Here is an 18,607-nt window from a genome sequence, read left to right as displayed (position 1 = left end):
CCATTCATAAAACAAGGCTTGGTAACCTTTCTAGAAAAAAAGAACCATGTATTTTAACCATGATAAATAGGACTATCTGCTCCCTTGGCAACGACACACTCAACCCCTGTGGTCGAGTGCCCCTTGCACTCACAGCCTCTGGCTATTATAAGCGTAGGGATGAGGGGCTCCCAAGAGTCCTTTCAAGTGTCTAGAAAAATGGTGGCCACAACATGAAGACACAAGGTTGACAAGAACTGAATAAACAAAACAGGAAGAGTAAGTCCGATTTAAAAACATCTCAACATGGGCAAAATCTGGGGTTTCAAACCAAAAAGATTTAAAAGCCTGTCCAAAAGTTGGAGAATATGTGAAGGAGTATGTATATGGTCTAGTCTAATATTTGGGCCAGAAACTGATCATTACTAAATGAAAAGGAAGATATCTTTGGAGAGCAACCAAGTCATGGGGAAAAGGGAAGAGCAACTGATATCTCACCTACCACCCTGAAAGCTAATTTCAAGTTCATTTAAGAGACAAGAAATCTACTTCGAGAAACAGGTATCAAGTATTGTGGGAGGTTATGGCACTAATTAGTAAATTACAGCACATCTGAAAGTACACTCAAACTCTCTCCTGATCATCTAAGTTTTGTTGAATACACAGATATGAGATGGTTGGATTTATGGAAGAAAACATCTCAAAGTTTCGTGTCACTATAAATCAACTTCTGTATATCAGAACAAATTCCCTACCCAACCACTCTGCCACCCCCAAGCCACTCATGTACTTCAAGAAATTCTAGTCTCTTGCTCCTTGATTAAGAATTTCAAGAGTTAGGAACAAACACACACACAAAAGCCACACCTCCTTTTCCTGTTGTCATTCAAGACTTTTCTATTATTCACTTTCCAATGGCTAGCCAAAGAAAGAGCCAGCTAACATCCAGTCATCAGTGAGAAAAATATCAGTACAGTATTTCTACTTGTAGGTTTTTAAATAGCTTGGTCCCATCCAAAGCAAACATCAGACTTCTCTACACATACCACAGAACATGGGAAAAGTAGAGGGTAGAGAAAAAAGGCAGGGCAAGGTCGAACACAGCAAAGGCCACAGGAAAGGATGAGTGGAAACTGCTCCCATACATACTGGACACGGATAGAGCATCTGCAGGAAACTTTGGGGGAAGTAAAGGCTTACGTTAGGAAGTCATGTTTCTTTCTACCGTACATGAAAAACCAGGACACTGTACAGACCGAGGGAGAAGTATAAACACAGATACATTCCATCAAGCATACCAAATGTTTCCTGTAATTAACCTACAATAGTTTGACAGCACCTCCAGTATATTATGGGTAAGCAGCATTCGGCAAAAATGAAAGCAGGTTCAAGATGTAGGGATCTAATCAACCTGACTGCACTGTCACTACCCAGCAGTTACCCGGCAAGGGGAAGAACTGGGTCAAGGCTCCAACACAAGCTCATCAGAAACATCATCCCAAGATAGATGCTTTTCAAGCAGGACATTTCCCTGTTCATTCCCTCTGAGCATGGAAGGAAGACATACAAGCTGCAGCAAGCCAGGTCTCCCTAAGACAGGTTTCCAGCACTACTGCAGCAAATCAAGGCACTCAGTTTCTGAGGAACAGTCTCGCACCCTGAGGAACATGGCTGTCACAATACTTCTCTTTCTAAAAAAGATAAGAAACAAAAAGTCTGTGATTCAAAATTCCAGGGAAAGTTAAGACATCTTGTTTTCACAGAAGGAACAGATTAGACCTCCCTAAACTGCACCAACTAAAAGGCTTTTGCTAACGTGCTTATGTTGGTTTAGCAGGAAGTCTTCAGGGTTCGTATTTTTTTTCTTCGGGGTTTTTTTTCTTTTATTTTTTAATGTTCCTTACAACCAGAGCTATGACAGCATCGTTTTGTATTACATAGGTGGTTTAAGAAGTTGGATCACAGCCACTAACACCTGGCAGTTATTCTAGTGGAATGACAGAGGTGATACTGGAAGAGTCACTGCATCTGTCTAAAAGCTGGCAGCAGGTTATGCAGCAATCAATTTTATCAACAGAGAAAAATGAGACTGTTTTAAATCTCAAGGAATAAAAACAGGAAGGGAAAAGAAAGGCAACCCATGACGGAGCTGGTCATGAACACCTAGAAACATGAAATGCAGTGGTACTGGCCAGACTCAGCCTAGGTCCAAGGGTCTTAAGAAGCTGGTAGGATCAAAAGACCACCCACAAACTTGTGAAAACTTATTGCCTTCTAGTTTCTAAGATATGAGTGAAAATCTCTCTAGAGACTGGAAATTCAACAAGTCATTAACATTTAGGTAGGATGGAGAAAATCCCGCAGCCTGAAGAGTGACATATCTGACGTAAGGTAAAGAAGGCGGATGAGCAAACAGGCTGTATTTGGTGGATGTTCTTTCCAACAGCACTCATCATGCTATTTGACAACATAATGATGTGTGGGGCTACTCCTATCCCAAACCGTTATATGCCAGTTTGTTCCTGTATACAAGCCCACAACACAGCAGCAATACACAACAACATAGGACTGCCAGGGAAGTTACTCCCTCTCCGGAACAAAGAATGGTGAAGTTCATATTCTTACATTTTTTGAAATTATTTACAGATACATTTTTCCACTTCTGTGAAATATGAAAAGGAACTGAGACAAGATCCTCTACAAATAATGCAAAAATGATGAATTGCTGGCTCATCCAGATTAAACTCCATAGTTAGAGCAAGACACAGACTTATCTGCAACCACAAAAACTCTTTTGGAGTCCAGCATGAGCTGTGTCCTCATATAATGCCAAAAATACTCAGTGGCACAAGATCTCCAAGAAAAGCAGCCCCAGCAAGTTTTCCCAACTATCAACAGGTAACAGGAGAATCCAGGTGACAGCCCGTGCTTGCCAGGTATGGGTTAGTTTCCAGCCACTACAAAAACTACAAGCTGATAGCACATTTAAACCCAGTTTCCCACTCCCTGCTGCGGAGCCAACCATGCGGATCACGTAAAGGATAAAAGCCTCAGGTGCACAGACAGAAAGCATGGAGCTGACTGCAAAGGTACAAGGCTGCAGCAGCTGCTTTAGCTTACCATACGTCTCGGATCTACTCTCCTCCGAACTAGACTTTGTCTTCTTGGAGGAGCTATCTGCATGAAAGCAGGAGAAAAGGAGAGAGAGATATAGAAAATATGGAGACTAAACATGAGAAAAAAAAACTTCATGAAAAACACAGACTGATTTAATAGGTTAAATCGTGCAAAACACAAATGAGACGTGAACAAAACACAGGTGAAACACTTGAAATAAGGGGTGAATAATACAAGCATGAAGACACAGGTAACACCACAAAGAATCTATTACAGAATCTAAGACACAGCAAAAGAAGTTCTCTGCAATGAACTACAGAAAATATTCCAGGTAAAAAACAGTCCAAGCATAAAAACTCTGGTAACGTTTATCTCCAGAGTAAGCAATCAACATATGCACAGTACTTCAGCATTCTGAATTCACCCCTTAAAAAAGAAAGGAAATTTATGAAGGCTGCAGTACAGAGTTCATCTATCAGACCCGATCACAAGCATTGTAACAGTAGTGCCAGGTAACAGCTCTCTAAATTGGAATGACTTTCATCAAATTAAGATCAGACGATTTCTGAAGTTTGCTTCTGAAGAAAACAAATTCCTTCTACAAAACAGGTTCATAGCCCGAGACCTCCCCCCAACCTACCCCAGTCTGAAATAACTTTACATTATCTATTCCCAAGGACAAAGGAAAAGAAGACAAGCTCTAATTCAGGTTTTCTCCCTTACAGGACTTTTTTATTTAACAGACATTAAAAGCTCATTGTAATTTATATTGTGCACGCTAGGAAGAAGTCATGCAGCTAGTGGCAGAAAGCACTAACGAACAGGATGATTTATAAAGAGCAGCTTCAAATGTCTTGTGCAAAAAACACATTCTACAAGTTCCACCACCTCTACATTCAACTCTCATCTCTTCCACAAGCCCCAGGGAAAAGACTGGCCTAAACAGCAGAATGCACAGACATGAAAAACGCACATCGCATGGGGCCAGAAGGCTCAGACAAGAGCCTGTCATGCATTTCATGAACATACACAGTAGTCACTGGGTTAGTGTTTCAGAGAGAGAACGAAGAATCCCTCCATGCATGCTGGTTTCCAAGACAGCACTGGACAGGCTTACCAGGTTGACCCTAATTTAACCTTTTGGAAGGTTAAAAAAAATAGGATAGCATATTCTTTAAAAACAGATGTTTATCTTAAAATATATGATTTTGGAAAGTACAAATTCACTTTACAAGTGACAGAGATGCATCAAAATCCACTAAGGCTCAAATAAAATTAAAAACCCCAAAAAGGAATACCAGCCCGAGTCAAGCCTGTAACATCTCCAATTTCATACTTCAACTAAAACAACCAAAAGAACTACTCACAACTAATCACTGTATTTGCATACTGAAATTCCAGACTGACCTTTCTGGAAGAGGAAGTAGTTATAATTATTCACTGATATCACTAATCTAGGTTTATTCTCACACAGTTAACAGAAACTTTGCAGATGAGCATGTCTAAATGCAAGCCCATATTCATTTCAGTACCCACATGCTTCAAAAAGGCTTTGCAATCGCAGAACCATGTAGCTCTGAAAACCACGTTCGTTGACACATTAAAATAATTTTTATTCCAATCCCCAGTACTTTTCAAATTGAAGTCTAGATTTTCACCTGTGAAGTTTTAGGACTTTACCTGTCGGATCAAAGTCGTGCGTACTACTGCAGCGTTCAACCTTCTGTTTCTTGTCAGCTGGAGACTCTCTGCTCAGAATGCTGCCATGTCTGTGTCAAACCAAAGCAGAGGATCCTGACTACCGTGCCACAGAAGCATTGCCTAGCTGGCGAGGCTCTTGGAAATAACTTTAGCTAGTTCTGTTTGCTAACAAGGAATTTAGATAAAAATGTATGCATTAAGTTCACTTAAAAAAATTTACTTCCAGACTGAATTCAAGTGGAAAAATCATCTCCCTCAAAATCTTTGGGAGTTTATCCAGGGTTCTAGAAGAAGTCTCATTAACCTTTCAAATTAGTAACAGCAAGTGCATTATCTTTATCATTCAACACTAGGCCATATTTTATTTCAAAAGCAAAATAAATTTAAGCTATATAAAACTGAAAAAACTTCTGAAATCTTAACTCCACCTCCTCTCCCAGCGAACCTTACAATCTTTAATTTCTGCATACAAAGATATAAGAGTACCGCCCCCCCAAAAGGAAGGATCTGCATATCATGCACCAACGCAGTGTCACTTTCTCTGACCATCTCAAATCTCATGTAAGATGACCCGACGGTGTACGTAACAGGACTGCAAAGGGTAACACTATGCCGTGCACTTTAAGTACACCATCAGCTATATCTTTGGCACCCTGTCCCGATCAGGATATTTATTTCCTCACATCTGTAATGGGTACTGCTATCTGTGTTTCTATGTATTTTTTTTTCTTTTAAAAGCATTCCTCCTTCAAAAATGCTGTACCATAATTTGCAATACAGATAAACAGACACACTTCAGTAACTCACCTTGTAGGTTTTTTGAGAGGAAACCTGAAAAGAAAGAACATAAGTTTAATGAACTTTTCTTTTTTCTCAATATTATGTTTGATATCAACACTAATGCTCAAATATAAACAGTTATTTTGCACTTCTGTAACACCGTCACAAAAGAACAAGTCTTTTTCGTTCTTCTATTTCAGCCAACTATTAGTCCATTTACAGCTGATTCAGCTAGGTAAAGAATTATTATCAATATGCTTAAGGTTTCAAACAGAACTAAGAACAGAAGCAGAACCTGTGCTCTCAAATCCAGCGTCTAGTAGGTCTGTCTTTCTTAGTACAGCAGCTCACGGATCATCTTCCTCTCATAACAACTAGTTCCATACACTAAAAATTAATGCAGCTTGATTGTTTCATCCTGCTGCTGGACTTAGTACCCGGTATCTAACGAAGGTCCACACTCTAGCTGATAAATCTTCTGTAGCTGACACATTCCAGTTATCTCCCTCCTGTGTGGGTGCTGTGGTATCTAGTAATATAGGAACTCATGCTGACACCTCCTCCTAATAAGAACTCTGTTTTTCATGAAACTGTATGAACTGGCCATCTCTGAGACAGCACAACAGAGTAAAGTTAAGTTGAAACTATATTAATTATTCCAAATATTATTACCGGGACACACAGATAACATAGGTAACACAAACCCACAGTTAAAGGAGGGAAGAAGCTTACACACATGTTTTTAAGTCCCACAACTTTTCTGTACTTATGAAACCAGGATTCTTTTCCTTGAATTACCACAGAAAAATGACAGGGCAACTTGTGTGCCATCCAGCTTAAGGCACCAACTTCTACTTTCATAAAGCAGAACCAGTTTTTCCTCAGAACTTATCGGCAGTTTAGCTCCCATCCTACTTGTTAAATGTTTTTAGATCCTGTGGCTGGAAAGCCATACAAACATTTAGAGATGTGTATGTATTTATGAGAGAAGACTAGATAACTTAAGTTACCTTCTGTTCTAAATGAACACCTACAATTATTACAGTTGATAATTTCCCCCTATATACATAATAATTATGCTTATTGCATTCAGTTTCTCCTATTTATACAGGTTTTCCAAGATGTAATGGGGTGAGGGTTAGAGGAAGGCAGGGAAGAGAATCAAGTAAAAAGAAATCTAATACCACAAAAGGTAACAGGACATTAAATGATTCAACAGACCTATCTGGTAAAGATCAGTAGTCCCATAAGTCTGCATTAGAAAAAGACACCATCAGCGCAGGATAGGCCGAAGAACAACACCTCCAAACTGAAACTCCACCAAGCTGAGCGATGGCCCTGTCCAACCAAACTGGTCCAACGCGCAGAACCAAAGCATTCTCCAAGAGCATTTCAGAGCATTACAACAAAGATTCCCTGAGCACCACCAAGAAGACTGCTCAAAATGCACACCTCATGTTTTAAGCTCCTTTCTCCAAAGCAGGGACACTTTGTCACCTATTCTCTTTTTCGTCGATAACTATACATGGATTGGCCCTGGCAGAAATAGCACAGTCTTAGAGCTACAGTAACTCCCTCCCCATTACCTGCAAAACATAACTGGATACACAACAGAAGCACTCAATTTAATCCCTCTCTTTGAATAATAGGTATTCCATTAAATGCATATACACTCAAAATGCTGGCCAGCTTACACATGCCAATCCCCTATGCAAGCACGCACTAATATGGCAACTCTGAAATGAACATCTGATGACACATTAGGCAAGTAAAATTAAAGTGTTGCCTATTACTGAAAATAATTATACACATCAAGACACTTGGCATCTTTCAGATAACAGCATCAAATTTAGTTGCAATACAACAGCTTCAAACTTAAGGGGACAGACAGAGCCTTTGATTGCATAAGCCTTAGGAACCTATGGGTTAAGCAGCACAGCAGTTAATTAACGAAGAAAGAAGGCTGCACACAGACGCCACAAGAATCAGTAGTCTCTTTCCTCCTCCCTCCAAAAATCACTATTTTCATCTCAGAAGTCTGGGAAATCCACTCTGATCCAAATCAGAAATGTGTAGCTAACCAAGCCCCTCCTCGTTCTGCTCTGCTTGCAAAGCCAGATCTCTTCAGCATTCAGTCCTCCCATTATTTCAGCCAGCAAAGACCTACTTTGTACAGGACAAGACAACCTGAATCCCCAAGTGAAGAAAACAAAAGCCATGTCAGGCCAACCTAATCCTGTCTGAACACTGTATGGTAAACAGATGCAGTAGTAATCAAGTGTTTCATTCAAAAGTAGAAAAGGAGAGAAAGGAATCCAGGGAAAGACAATCTACCATGCCTCCAAAGGCAGGATAAAATGCATAAGATGAATTATAGCACATTTTTTATCTAATGCACTTGAATTTTGAGCTGCATAAAAAGTCCTAATGCTACTAACAACTGTTTTAATGAGGTATTTAAGTGAAAACCTTTATCCCACAGTGTTTCTTATCAGGCACCCAGAACTCCAGGCTTATGCTCCTGTAGCAAAAGAAACCATTTATGAACAAAACAAAGTTAGTTCACTGTTGCGTTCTTTCAGTCAGTTCAGAGTTATTTATTTCCTGTTCAAGCATGAAGTGCAAATGCTCTATTCTAGTGGTTTAGAAAGTTGTGTAAAACCTTTCTACTTATATATAGGCCATTGACACTAATGATTTAGAATGAAAATGCTAAAGTTTTTGTATAGACGATGGCACTAACATCACCAGGATTTTATTCTGTGCTTTGACGTTAACAGTGAGCATAGAAGTCCGGCTAAGTGGAAGCCAAAATCCCACAGCTTCCTAGTCTGAGGCTGTGACTGTGCTCACAGTTGTAGGCACGGCACTTCAGTATAGTCAGGACTCGCAAGGAGCTGGCTATCTCCAAAGAATTCCCACCGCACTGATGCTGACACCCACGGGAAGAGAAGCCCAAGCCCAGGCCTGGGGTGGCACGAGCACAGCGCTCGCTCCCCTCAGGCTCTGGAGTGGGTCCCCGGGCACGCTGCCGTGGAGCACGGCTGCGGAGCACGCCGGGAGCAGCTCCCGGAAGCTCTGGAGCCCCTTGGCCGCCCGCCAGATTCCTGCGTTTCTTTCTTCTCCAAAGCAGGGAGGGAGGGAGGGACGTGGTGGCAAAGCGGGGCAGGCAGCAGGTCACCATCACAGCGATGCCTCTCGGGCACACACAACATGTTCACTAGAGGCGGTGAGGCTGAGGGAGCTCTGGGGTCTCTCCTGCACTTGCTTTACTTCAGAGGTATTCTGCAAAACCAATGGAGTAGGAAAGCGATGGGCTCTGTTCAGCAAGGCTGGAGGTGAAGCCCCCAGCCTCCCCAGAAAAACTCCCCTCCTGGACATGAAATCATTCCAGGCCACTGAGTTATGAAATCACAGAAATTAGAGATGGAGGAGTCAGCTGAGCTAAAACTACAACTGTGATTTAATGTTAACATCCTTGCTAGTCCGACCGTGGGGAGCAGCCAGTGTTGAAGTTCCTCCTCTTTTCCCAGTTTCCTACCTGAATGGTACCTGGCGCTTCTTGATTTGCTGAAGACATTCTTCAGTTCCCAAACACTGTGTCACTTCTGTACCACAGCAGAAAACAGACAGTAAGTGGACAAACACAGAAGAGCTCCCATGAGTCTAGCCAACAACTATTTGTATTTCAGTGCAACTTATCTTCACTTCGGAATAGTATTAAAGTTTGAAAGTAGTACTGAGAATCCTCTCACTGTGCATCCAGCACTATACTTAACATATAAAATGCATTTCACCTACTATTGTAAACACCATGCAAGCTGAAGGCATAGCAGGGTGCGGTTAACAGCTAGAGACTTAATTTCAAATCTAGCTGGCAAGTTTAGGCTACACGATAAAACCCTGTAGACATTTTGTCTGATAACTGATGAACATCAGCACATTTTCAAACAAGTTGTTCCACTTTCCCAAATACCAGGAACAACTGAAAGCCAAGTCACATTTTGTTTTTAAAATACTGGGTCAAATAATATAAGCAATTCAAATGCATCAAATTACCAAAAGCATGTCTTGTTAATCATGCTGCATTAGGAAAATCTATTTACCGTAAATCCAAGTGAGAAAAATACACCTACAACTCGTACCACTGTGCCTTAAAAATTACACTTCTCCAAGTTAGCTCACACACACATGCACCATTCAGTACTGGACCAGCGCCTAATAACTACCTTGAAGCCAAGTCAGAAAAAAGATAGTTTTAAGACCTAATGTGTCAAAACACACCACAGCACGGAAGGATTCCCAGCTTCCAACAGTACAAAGCATTCCATTCTAGCCCAGGAGGTTGAAAATATAGCTGACCATAAATAGCACAGCATTCAGATCACCATGTTGGGTTTTTTTTCCTCCCATACTAGAATATTACCAGCATTCAAGTATCTGCTATCTCAAAAACTGATCAAAGACAAAAATATTTAGATTCAGACAAGGGCCCCAGCCTTGGAAATGTTTATTCATGTGCCTAACTTTAGTTCCATTTACTTCAGCAGGACCACTCACATGCCTGAAATTAAGCAGTGTGTATGTTTGCACGATGCAAGTATAAATTACTACAACTTGTGCAGAGATGAGTAAGAAATATTGTGAAACCCATACAAATGAGAACAGCCAAAAACTGCTTGCTTGACAGAACTAATCTTTAATTAGGAGATGAACAGTTGCAATAGAAGCTTCTTCATTGCTTTATTAGTTTCATTTAAATAAGACATCGCTTGTTACAGACAAACCCTCTTGCAGAATTCCAAGACTGAAAGAAAAGCAGCAAAAACATGTGACCATCCCAAACCCAGGAGCGATAAGAAATATTACAGGTTCACTCATTTGTCTTTTTAACACATTTAGAAAGAGAAGAGCAAAACCAAAGGTTAACTCAAAGTCCGATCTGCTCCCCGTTAAAAACCCCAAACTATGGCTATTTAAAATGACACCATTCTACTTCAGGGGCTTTTCACCAAGTAATTAGTCAATGAGAGGCCTTTTGCCAGCACCACCTCCATAGATATTGGTGACAAAACAAGTTGTGTAACTGGCAGCTACACTTCTGGAAGGCTGAGCTGGATCGTACCCTGCTCTTGCTCATACATACCCAAACAGATCCTGTAACTGGAATAACTGAGGTCTGTTCTTCAGTGACAGTTAAAAATCACTGAACAACTTAATGACTATTTCTAGTGCATCTAGTGAGTACAACTCCTTCTGTACCTATTAAGCTTCATTTTCAACACCCTGACTGGACGTGCACTGACAATAGTCAAAAAAGTTTTCTCACTAAATCTAGTAGGCTTAAGTGCCTTGACAGTACAGTAAGTATGGATGTTTTAAATGCCATTCTGCAGATAATTCCCGGAATTTCATCTTGAAAGAGATGGGAAGAAACAAAAAAAAAGGTGTTTGTCTTTCCAGTTTGCAGATGCACAAATTCACCAGAGCAGTTTTTCGCAGGGCTTAAAAGCCCTGAGAAAGGTATCATGGGAGAGTGCTGACATGACCTGAACAAAAGCAGTACCAATGTGACCTTAATATATAGCTAAAGGCAGTCTTCCGACACAACAAAAAGGGGTTCTGTACAGGACAGTGAGTGACTAAAAGGAACTGATGAGATAGCAAATGACAGGCGGATAGAGAGAAACACAGACTGAGCAAGTGGACAACTATTAGCAACCAAGAAAAAACGCAGACAGAAGTCTGCCACTTCACTGTAATGCCCACAAACTATAGCTGAAACCACACCAGCTATTCTGTGGGCAACACTGATTCAACACAACCACTCTATTTACCTTAGCATTAACACACTTCACGAGCAGTTTTATACAGTGTCATCTTTCCCCCATATCAAAGTACATAAGCTCAGGAAACCACACAGTTTTCTTCCTCAAGAAAACCCCACTTCATACTGATGACAACAGATTGTAACGCCAGGTGTAGAGAAACAGACAGGCTGAGGAAGGGACTCAGATTCCTGGGAGCTGTCAGAGCCTCCGGACAGATCTTATGAACTTGGAGCAAGTGCACAAGGAGGCAAAACCCAGCCATGCAATAAAAGTTTCCATGTTATTTTTGTAGGAGTCCAAGGCAGCAACCACAGCTGACGCAATGACTCATGGAGGAATCGTTCGTGGCATTATTAGCTCTAGATTACTGACGGCTTTGAGAACAGGCCTAGTCACTGCCTTCTGAGAAGCGACACAGAAGTTTAGTGAAGTGACTGGAGAGCTTATACAGCCAGTATTTTCTGTGCCAACTCCACACAATTCTCTACCTTCTAAACTTTCCCAGCAACTTCAGTGTTTGATTTGCCCTAATACAGCATCAGTGAATACTTCCAACTCAGTCAATGTTATATTGTTTTTCTGCCCCATCAATGTTTCCATCCATAACTAGAATATGCAGAGTAGCCAATACAGCTAATTAACATACTTCGTGATGGATCAGTATTAGGATAAATGCAAGGGACCAGCACTACGGCTACTGGCAGTGCTGAGTTAAGCCTTAACGCAAACTAGTTTAAAATCAACTTCACAAAAATCAATTTAAAAAAAAAAAAATTTATGCCTTTTCACAAGTCTCGAAAGCTAGCAGGTTTCTGATGGTCTTTGGGAAAAGAAGGTCAGGAGTCCAAGAGGAAGGTACTTCTACAGGGAAAGAGCATTCCACTGGTGCTAGTGAGTGTAACTTTCTATCACAGGGATGTTTCCTCTTTAAGCTTTAAAAAATATATATGTATACAAATATAGCTATATCTTTCAATCTTGCAGTCAACTGGAGATTTAGTCTGGGTGAGGGTTTTGTCAAGAGGGGTGAAGAAAAGACAGCAACATGAGACATGAGCAAGAAAAGACAAAAAAAATCTGTTTAAGACAATAAAAGAAAAACAGAACATAAAGATAAGTCTTCTTCACGAAACTTATTACAAGAACATGGAGATGTTGCCTCCATACAAGGAGGTACGTGGAATTTTGTAATGATACAGGTAGTGTGTCCATCCAAATGCACATTGCTATCTCTGAGAAATACTCCTTTGCAGACAGATGTGACCAGTTCTAAATGGAGCTTGCAAGAGTGTCTGTTAAACAGACAAAATTAAAATAAATTAAAAAGAAAAAAGTCAAGCAGGGTACTTTGAATATACTATAGCCTGTGCAGTTCTTTCCTTAGCACCCTTTCACTATAAAGCTTTCAGATGGAAAGGGTTTATATTTCTCTATGAACAGTAATGTTTGGGAAGGGTAGAAGAAAAGCATCTCTGGAGAAGTTTCCTCCACAGTTCAGTCATTCAGTCCCAGCCCAAGCAAGTGCCTCAGCTATTTTCCATGACACAAGCACTTGGATTTTTCCAAGAGCTGATGTCAGGGCTTTTCATGGAGAAAGAACTGCATTTACAGGGCAGGCAAGGAAGGAGGGCTTCCCCAGCAGCTATTCTCAATGTGGCCTTTGTGCTGCTCTGCTGCTGAAGCCAGGACCCTGCAAGAACTTTTAGTCCCCGCAGAAACTCTACAAAGGGGAGGGGACAGACATTTTCAGCAGCCAGTACTGTTCTTCCACTCCTGACTGACTTCCAAGGCTCAAAAGCATCAGCCTTCCATCTACAGGACCTGAAGTTACAGCCTTTTAAGACAAGGATACCTATTGTTTAATAGCTCTACAATGGAGTAGAAGCAGATGAACTAAAACTGGGGACAGAGGCAGTGGAAGGGATCATCAATAAACCAAGTTGCTTATCTTTCCCTAACGCTGCTTTTAGATTCAGCCTAAGAGCAAGATGTGAGCAACAGGGATGCAGTTTGCCCACAGAATGTGGTCAGAGCAGAAATAAATTCTGTTCAGAAACTGATGAAGAAGTTGCCAAATCACAGGTGATTTTCTACTGGTTTCCCAATGAGACTGGTTACAAGTTACTAAATCTGTTGGTTTCCACCTCTGGGAAAGAAAAATTGACGTCTTCGCATTGGAAAAATTTAATTTCATTAAACACTGGAAATACTGAAAAAGGCCCAGTATTTTTCTAAAAATATCTTCAGAAAATGTTATCATAACAAAAATTTAAGCAAAACTCAAGTGCACTGCAGAGAACAAGTGTCCACAACTGGTTCATTTATTGCAAGCCAACAGAATTGACCCACTTAACAGAACTGACCAGGTACACAGGAAAGGTCAAGCTTTGTGATTGCAGAAGCTATGACTCCATTTTCTCACTTGTTTATTTTTAAGTAGGCTATAGACAAATATTCCCAGGCATAGAGAGCGCAAGCTTCCCTGATGCAAGTAAAAGCTGCTGAAATCTGCATGCTTTGGCCATACTAGAGGAGCTCCAAAACAGTCTTGTTCTCCACATTTTCATATCATCTTGGCAAACTGAGCTTCAGCTCTCTGGGTGGGGGGAGAAGTGCAGAACATGTGTTCCGATTCCCTTCTCCATTTCTCATTTCTGCAAATCATTTTAAACTGCCCACAGACTGCTCCTCCATGAAAGAATCAAATCAAGCAACAAGGTTTCTTGTGCAGACAGGGCGTGGCAGTCAAAATTAACCTGCCTCCCTAAACTGCAGCTAATTACGGGGAAATGAAATGTTTGCTTTGCTTGCCAATAATTGCAATACAGAACTGGCTCAATGCAAGCAGCCCTACTCCCCGCCTCCCCACCAACACTCCTCCTACACGGCGTCTGGAAAAGCTTTCTAGTTAGATGCACACAAAAATCAAAGCAAGAGACAAGAGCTCTGCGCCAGACAATTTTATTTTCCTAAACCAACCATAGAAACCTAAAGCCATCAACTGCCATGGGATTTGCTTTCACCCGATGCACGCATAAGAGCTTGGAGATCACTCGTGTTGCCCCAGCGTGTGAAGCAATTTTTGCATTTCATTAGGCACACAGCCTAGTTCCTTATTAATGCCATACGTAGCTTGTGGTTGTTATGAACCAGCAAAGAGACTAGTGGGGAAACAGTTCTCAAAAACAGCAAAAGACAGCGATTAAAAAGGGAGGAGAAAAAACACAGTGCACGTAATATAACTGGAAGTCTACCTTTCAAAATACTGTAACACTAACTCCAATTATTCAGCTTTAAGTTTTGCAAATATATGTACAAGGTTCAGAGCCACATTTGAGTGTTTGGCCCAGAGTTCACGTTCTGGTAAGTGAGTACAGTTGCCTGGCACAGGAACACCACACCTCTATAACATGTAACTAATAAATGTAGCTCAAGTGCTAGATAACAGTAAGAAAGTATCCACATTAAGACATATTTACTATTCCTCCAACATGTCTTTCAAAAGATCTTTTCAAGACCAACAAGACTAAGCTGCTGTTCTGCTCCTCAGCATTATGAACTCATGTCTGACTTAGCATCTCGCCATATATTTACCTTGATACAGACGTCACTGCAATTTGAAAACATTATCAGAAGTACATTGCTCAGCAACACCTTCACTGATGGATTTATATATTTAAAAGGTATTATCAGTTTGTCTGACCTACTGTACAACGCAAAATTTCATTTACTCTTATGATAAATAAGGTCAGCATGTCTAAAATACTGAGCTCCAAGAAAGGCACCCTGACTTCATTTAAATTCTCCTTCAATTCTCTTGTTAGCCTGTTTTAAAAGCTAATGTGTGTTTACTGGTCTAGAAATGTAATGCCAACACTTCAAACCCAAGACTTGCCTTCTCATCAGAACTAGCAATATATCAGTTCAAAGCTAAACAGACACTCAATCAAAAAGCATTTTCAGCCCTGCCTTTCCTTCTCCCACCCAGTCATGAACCTTTGGTCAAACTACACCCATTCCACATGGGATGTGCAGACAACATTCACCCTTATGACCTCTGCAAAGCTTCTAAATATTTGCCAGCTGCAATAAACTAATTTACAGCTAATATGTCTTAAACTACCTAAGGCAAAGAGCTCCCAGTGGCCTAATTTACACCAGGGAAAATCTGGATACACACACTATTCTACAAACAAAAGCTGTAGCACAGAGAGGACCAAGAAATCATTACACATTGTTGCTTAACCTGTATAGCAAATTATGATTAGCTCTTGGTCCTTCACAGTTCCAATGTAGCTAATTCTGCTAGTGAAGTTTTACTCATGCAGATGCAAACACCAAGAGCAACAGAAGTCTAAGCTATTTGAGACTAAATTAAAAATATGCAACTAATTGAACATTTCACCTTACTTGCTTCAACACCTCCCAAGAGGGTTTTCATACTAGCACTAACGCATATTTTAAAAGTATCCACAGAAAAATTCTCAACTGTACATCTCAGTTTGTCAGAACTTAAAAAAAAAGAAAATATGTGATAAAATCTGAACTATAAAGAGATTAGCAAAGTTAAAGCTATCTTAGTTATTTACATGGCCTAAGAAAAATAAAGAAACTTCTGCGAAATGTAAACCTATTACTTCTCCCCTGAAATGCAGGTCTCACATACAAAACACAAGACAAAAGACGCACATAGCATACACTGCATGAGAAGTGAAAAAAATTTACACAGGCATTCGTGCCATGCTTTGCTCCTTCGCATTTCATCTTCATTACAGGATAAATCCAGGAAGACCTACTGTAAAGGACTAGAGCAGAACACAGGATTAGGATTTCACAGCAACACCAAGCCCTGTTTCGTCCACTATAAAATGGAAGAGAAAAAAACCAGTAGTGAAGCCATGGTGCTTATAAAATGGCTCAAGATCCTGAGAACAGCATGTGAGTCAAACACATTGCTATTAATAGGCCTCCGAAGATGTTTATATTAGTTTTTTCCTCTTGGGTCTCTTAAAATAAATAAAAATATAAGAAAAAACACACGTTTACTCAGGAAACCTACCAGCTGCTAAGAGGTGATGGCAGCAAAATTCCTCAAGTCATGTGGCAGCAATATAGAGATAACCAAGCTATCAGAAATACCAATACCAGTTTTACATTGTCTCCCCACCTGCTTCACTTGCGCTAGTTCTTGGTACCTGCTCCTCATACAGGCACAACGCTGAGAACTGACAACTCTCACTGACTTTCAGGAAAGCAGAGCTTGAGCAACTTGCAGATTGTCACTCAGTATTTTAGAGCTACCTTTTCATGTCAGAGCCACCTACAGTGCTACCTTTCTGGAAAACGAGCATCTGTTCACAAAGGGAAGTAACCACTTTATAGCATATCCACTCAAAAAAAAGGCTTTTATATACATACTTTTTTTTATGTGTATGTATATACGTAAAAACCAAAGCCCCCCAGCAGTGATTAGCACCTCACAGTGCTTCTACATAAAATCCTTATACCCATACATCAACAGAAACTACTGCAAATAGAGAAGTCTCTCAGTGCTCTTGATGGCTGTCACTGTACTAGCGCTGTTTCAATTCTGCACTAACAGTACTGTCCACCTCATCATTGTGACTATCCTCTACTGATGCAATTTGCTTAATTTTTAGAACTCTTTACAATAAAATCCAAAAAAAGGAAAAGAACAGTGAAAACTATATTCAAAAAAAAAAAAACAAACCACACCCCAAACATTCAAAGATGGTTTCCTGAACACCAACAGCTAATTTAACTTCCACATGCATAAAATATCACCTTATCAAAAAAATCACATACACTTAGACTGCAAAAGCTGGTGAGAAGGTTCTTCTAACATGCTGGTATGTAACTCAGCACTGGGAAATGGAAAGAAGGTAGTGCGGCCAGCATCTGCATCTAAGGTATCTTTCCTAGCTGTCAAAACCTTTGTTCTTGAGCTGAGACATTGAGGCACAGATTTTCACACAAGCACATTTAACGCGGCATTTTCACAATGAAAATACAAATGAGTAACTAAGGTTCACACAGCAGATGGGGGGGGGGGGGGGGGGGGGGGGAGGAACACAAACACCAAAACCCTACAAGAGAAAAACCAAAACACTTCCACACCACACCCCCCTTTTTTCCAATAGGTATTAAAGGAAAAATTATTTCTCTCTCCTCTGCATTCAAGGAAGCTATTTTCTCATCTTTCAGTACATTCACATATCACAGAATAGGAACAAAGACTCTTACCTGTTTCACAAGACAGAGTCAGCTGAACAGGGAGATCCCAAAGGCCTATTTCCAGGGGGAGTACACTGAGATCAAGTCCTCTCCAAGGAGCACAAACTACCCCTCTTGGAAGCTTTCTGGGTTTTTTAAGCTTAACCGATATCCTTGAGAGGCATCTGCCTGACTGTTTCACCGACCACTTGAGGGAAGGGAAGAAACTCCACCTCTTCTCTCCCACCTCCTCCTAACCACCGTCAGCTGCAGCCCAATGCTGCTCTGCTAATGGACACAGAGAGAACAGCATCCACGTACATCCCACAGGGACTGCATGCAACAAGAAAGCAGGAGAGAGCTAGGATTTTAAAATTTAGCATTTCCAACTGCCCTGAGGGACAGAAAAATATATACCTATATACGTATTTAGGTATACACAATACATAGATATGTACATTCTGTATGTATTTGTGGTATGTACGTATGCGTGTGTGTATATATATGTGCATGTATGTTATTAAATCAGATCACTGGTCAAAGAACTGGTCAACTACCTCACATGAGGCACATGAACAAAGGCTTGGCATAGGGCAGCGAGATTTTTCCTTCAATCCACTTTCAGCCTTTTACAGGGTCACACTGTGCCACGTAATGTATTTTGAAAAAACTTGACCACCATGACACCTGAAAAGCACACAGCCTCAGCAAAACAGAGCCTCTATACTGTTTTAGAAGAGAAGAGGGCAGGAAAGAGGGCGAGAGAAAGCATGCCTCTTTCTGTCATCCAGGGAAAGAAACTGGGAGGTCAAAACAGGGGGGCAATAAGCTTACTGGCTCTTACAGCTTACATGGCTGGGCAAGCCCTGGGGAAGAAGGATTGGAGGGTGAAGGGGCTATTTTCTTTTTCTGCCCCAATAACCTAATTAAGTTTGTGAGCACTTCTAGCAGGATAGAAATTTCTT

At 40.7% G+C, this 18,607-nt stretch overlaps 1 protein-coding gene across 3 annotated transcripts in view; it reads right to left on the bottom strand.

The window, feature by feature from the left end:
• ARHGEF12 (Rho guanine nucleotide exchange factor 12) overlaps nt 1-18,607 on the bottom strand; it is a 75,784-nt gene that overhangs the window by 36,748 nt on the left and 20,429 nt on the right. The window contains exons 1-4 of one of the 3 annotated variants that reach the window (XM_075442297.1): nt 9,119-9,178; nt 5,605-5,628; nt 4,777-4,865; nt 3,100-3,156 (exon numbers count right to left, since the gene is read on the bottom strand). Coding sequence is in view for 2 of the 3 variants with exons in the window: in XM_075442295.1 (XP_075298410.1) it covers nt 3,100-3,156; nt 4,777-4,865; nt 5,605-5,628 (170 nt within the window). In the remaining variant the exon portion in view is untranslated. Of the gene's footprint in view, nt 1-3,099; nt 3,157-4,776; nt 4,866-5,604; nt 5,629-9,118; nt 9,179-18,607 lie in introns of those variants that run through there. The other 2 variants (XM_075442295.1, XM_075442296.1) reach the window with 2 other exon arrangements.

The sequence above is a fragment of the Opisthocomus hoazin genome, chromosome 24 (assembly GCF_030867145.1).
Source record: "Opisthocomus hoazin isolate bOpiHoa1 chromosome 24, bOpiHoa1.hap1, whole genome shotgun sequence".
Taxonomy (NCBI): Eukaryota; Metazoa; Chordata; class Aves; order Opisthocomiformes; family Opisthocomidae; genus Opisthocomus; species Opisthocomus hoazin.
This window is presented reverse-complemented; position numbering and strand designations above follow the sequence as displayed.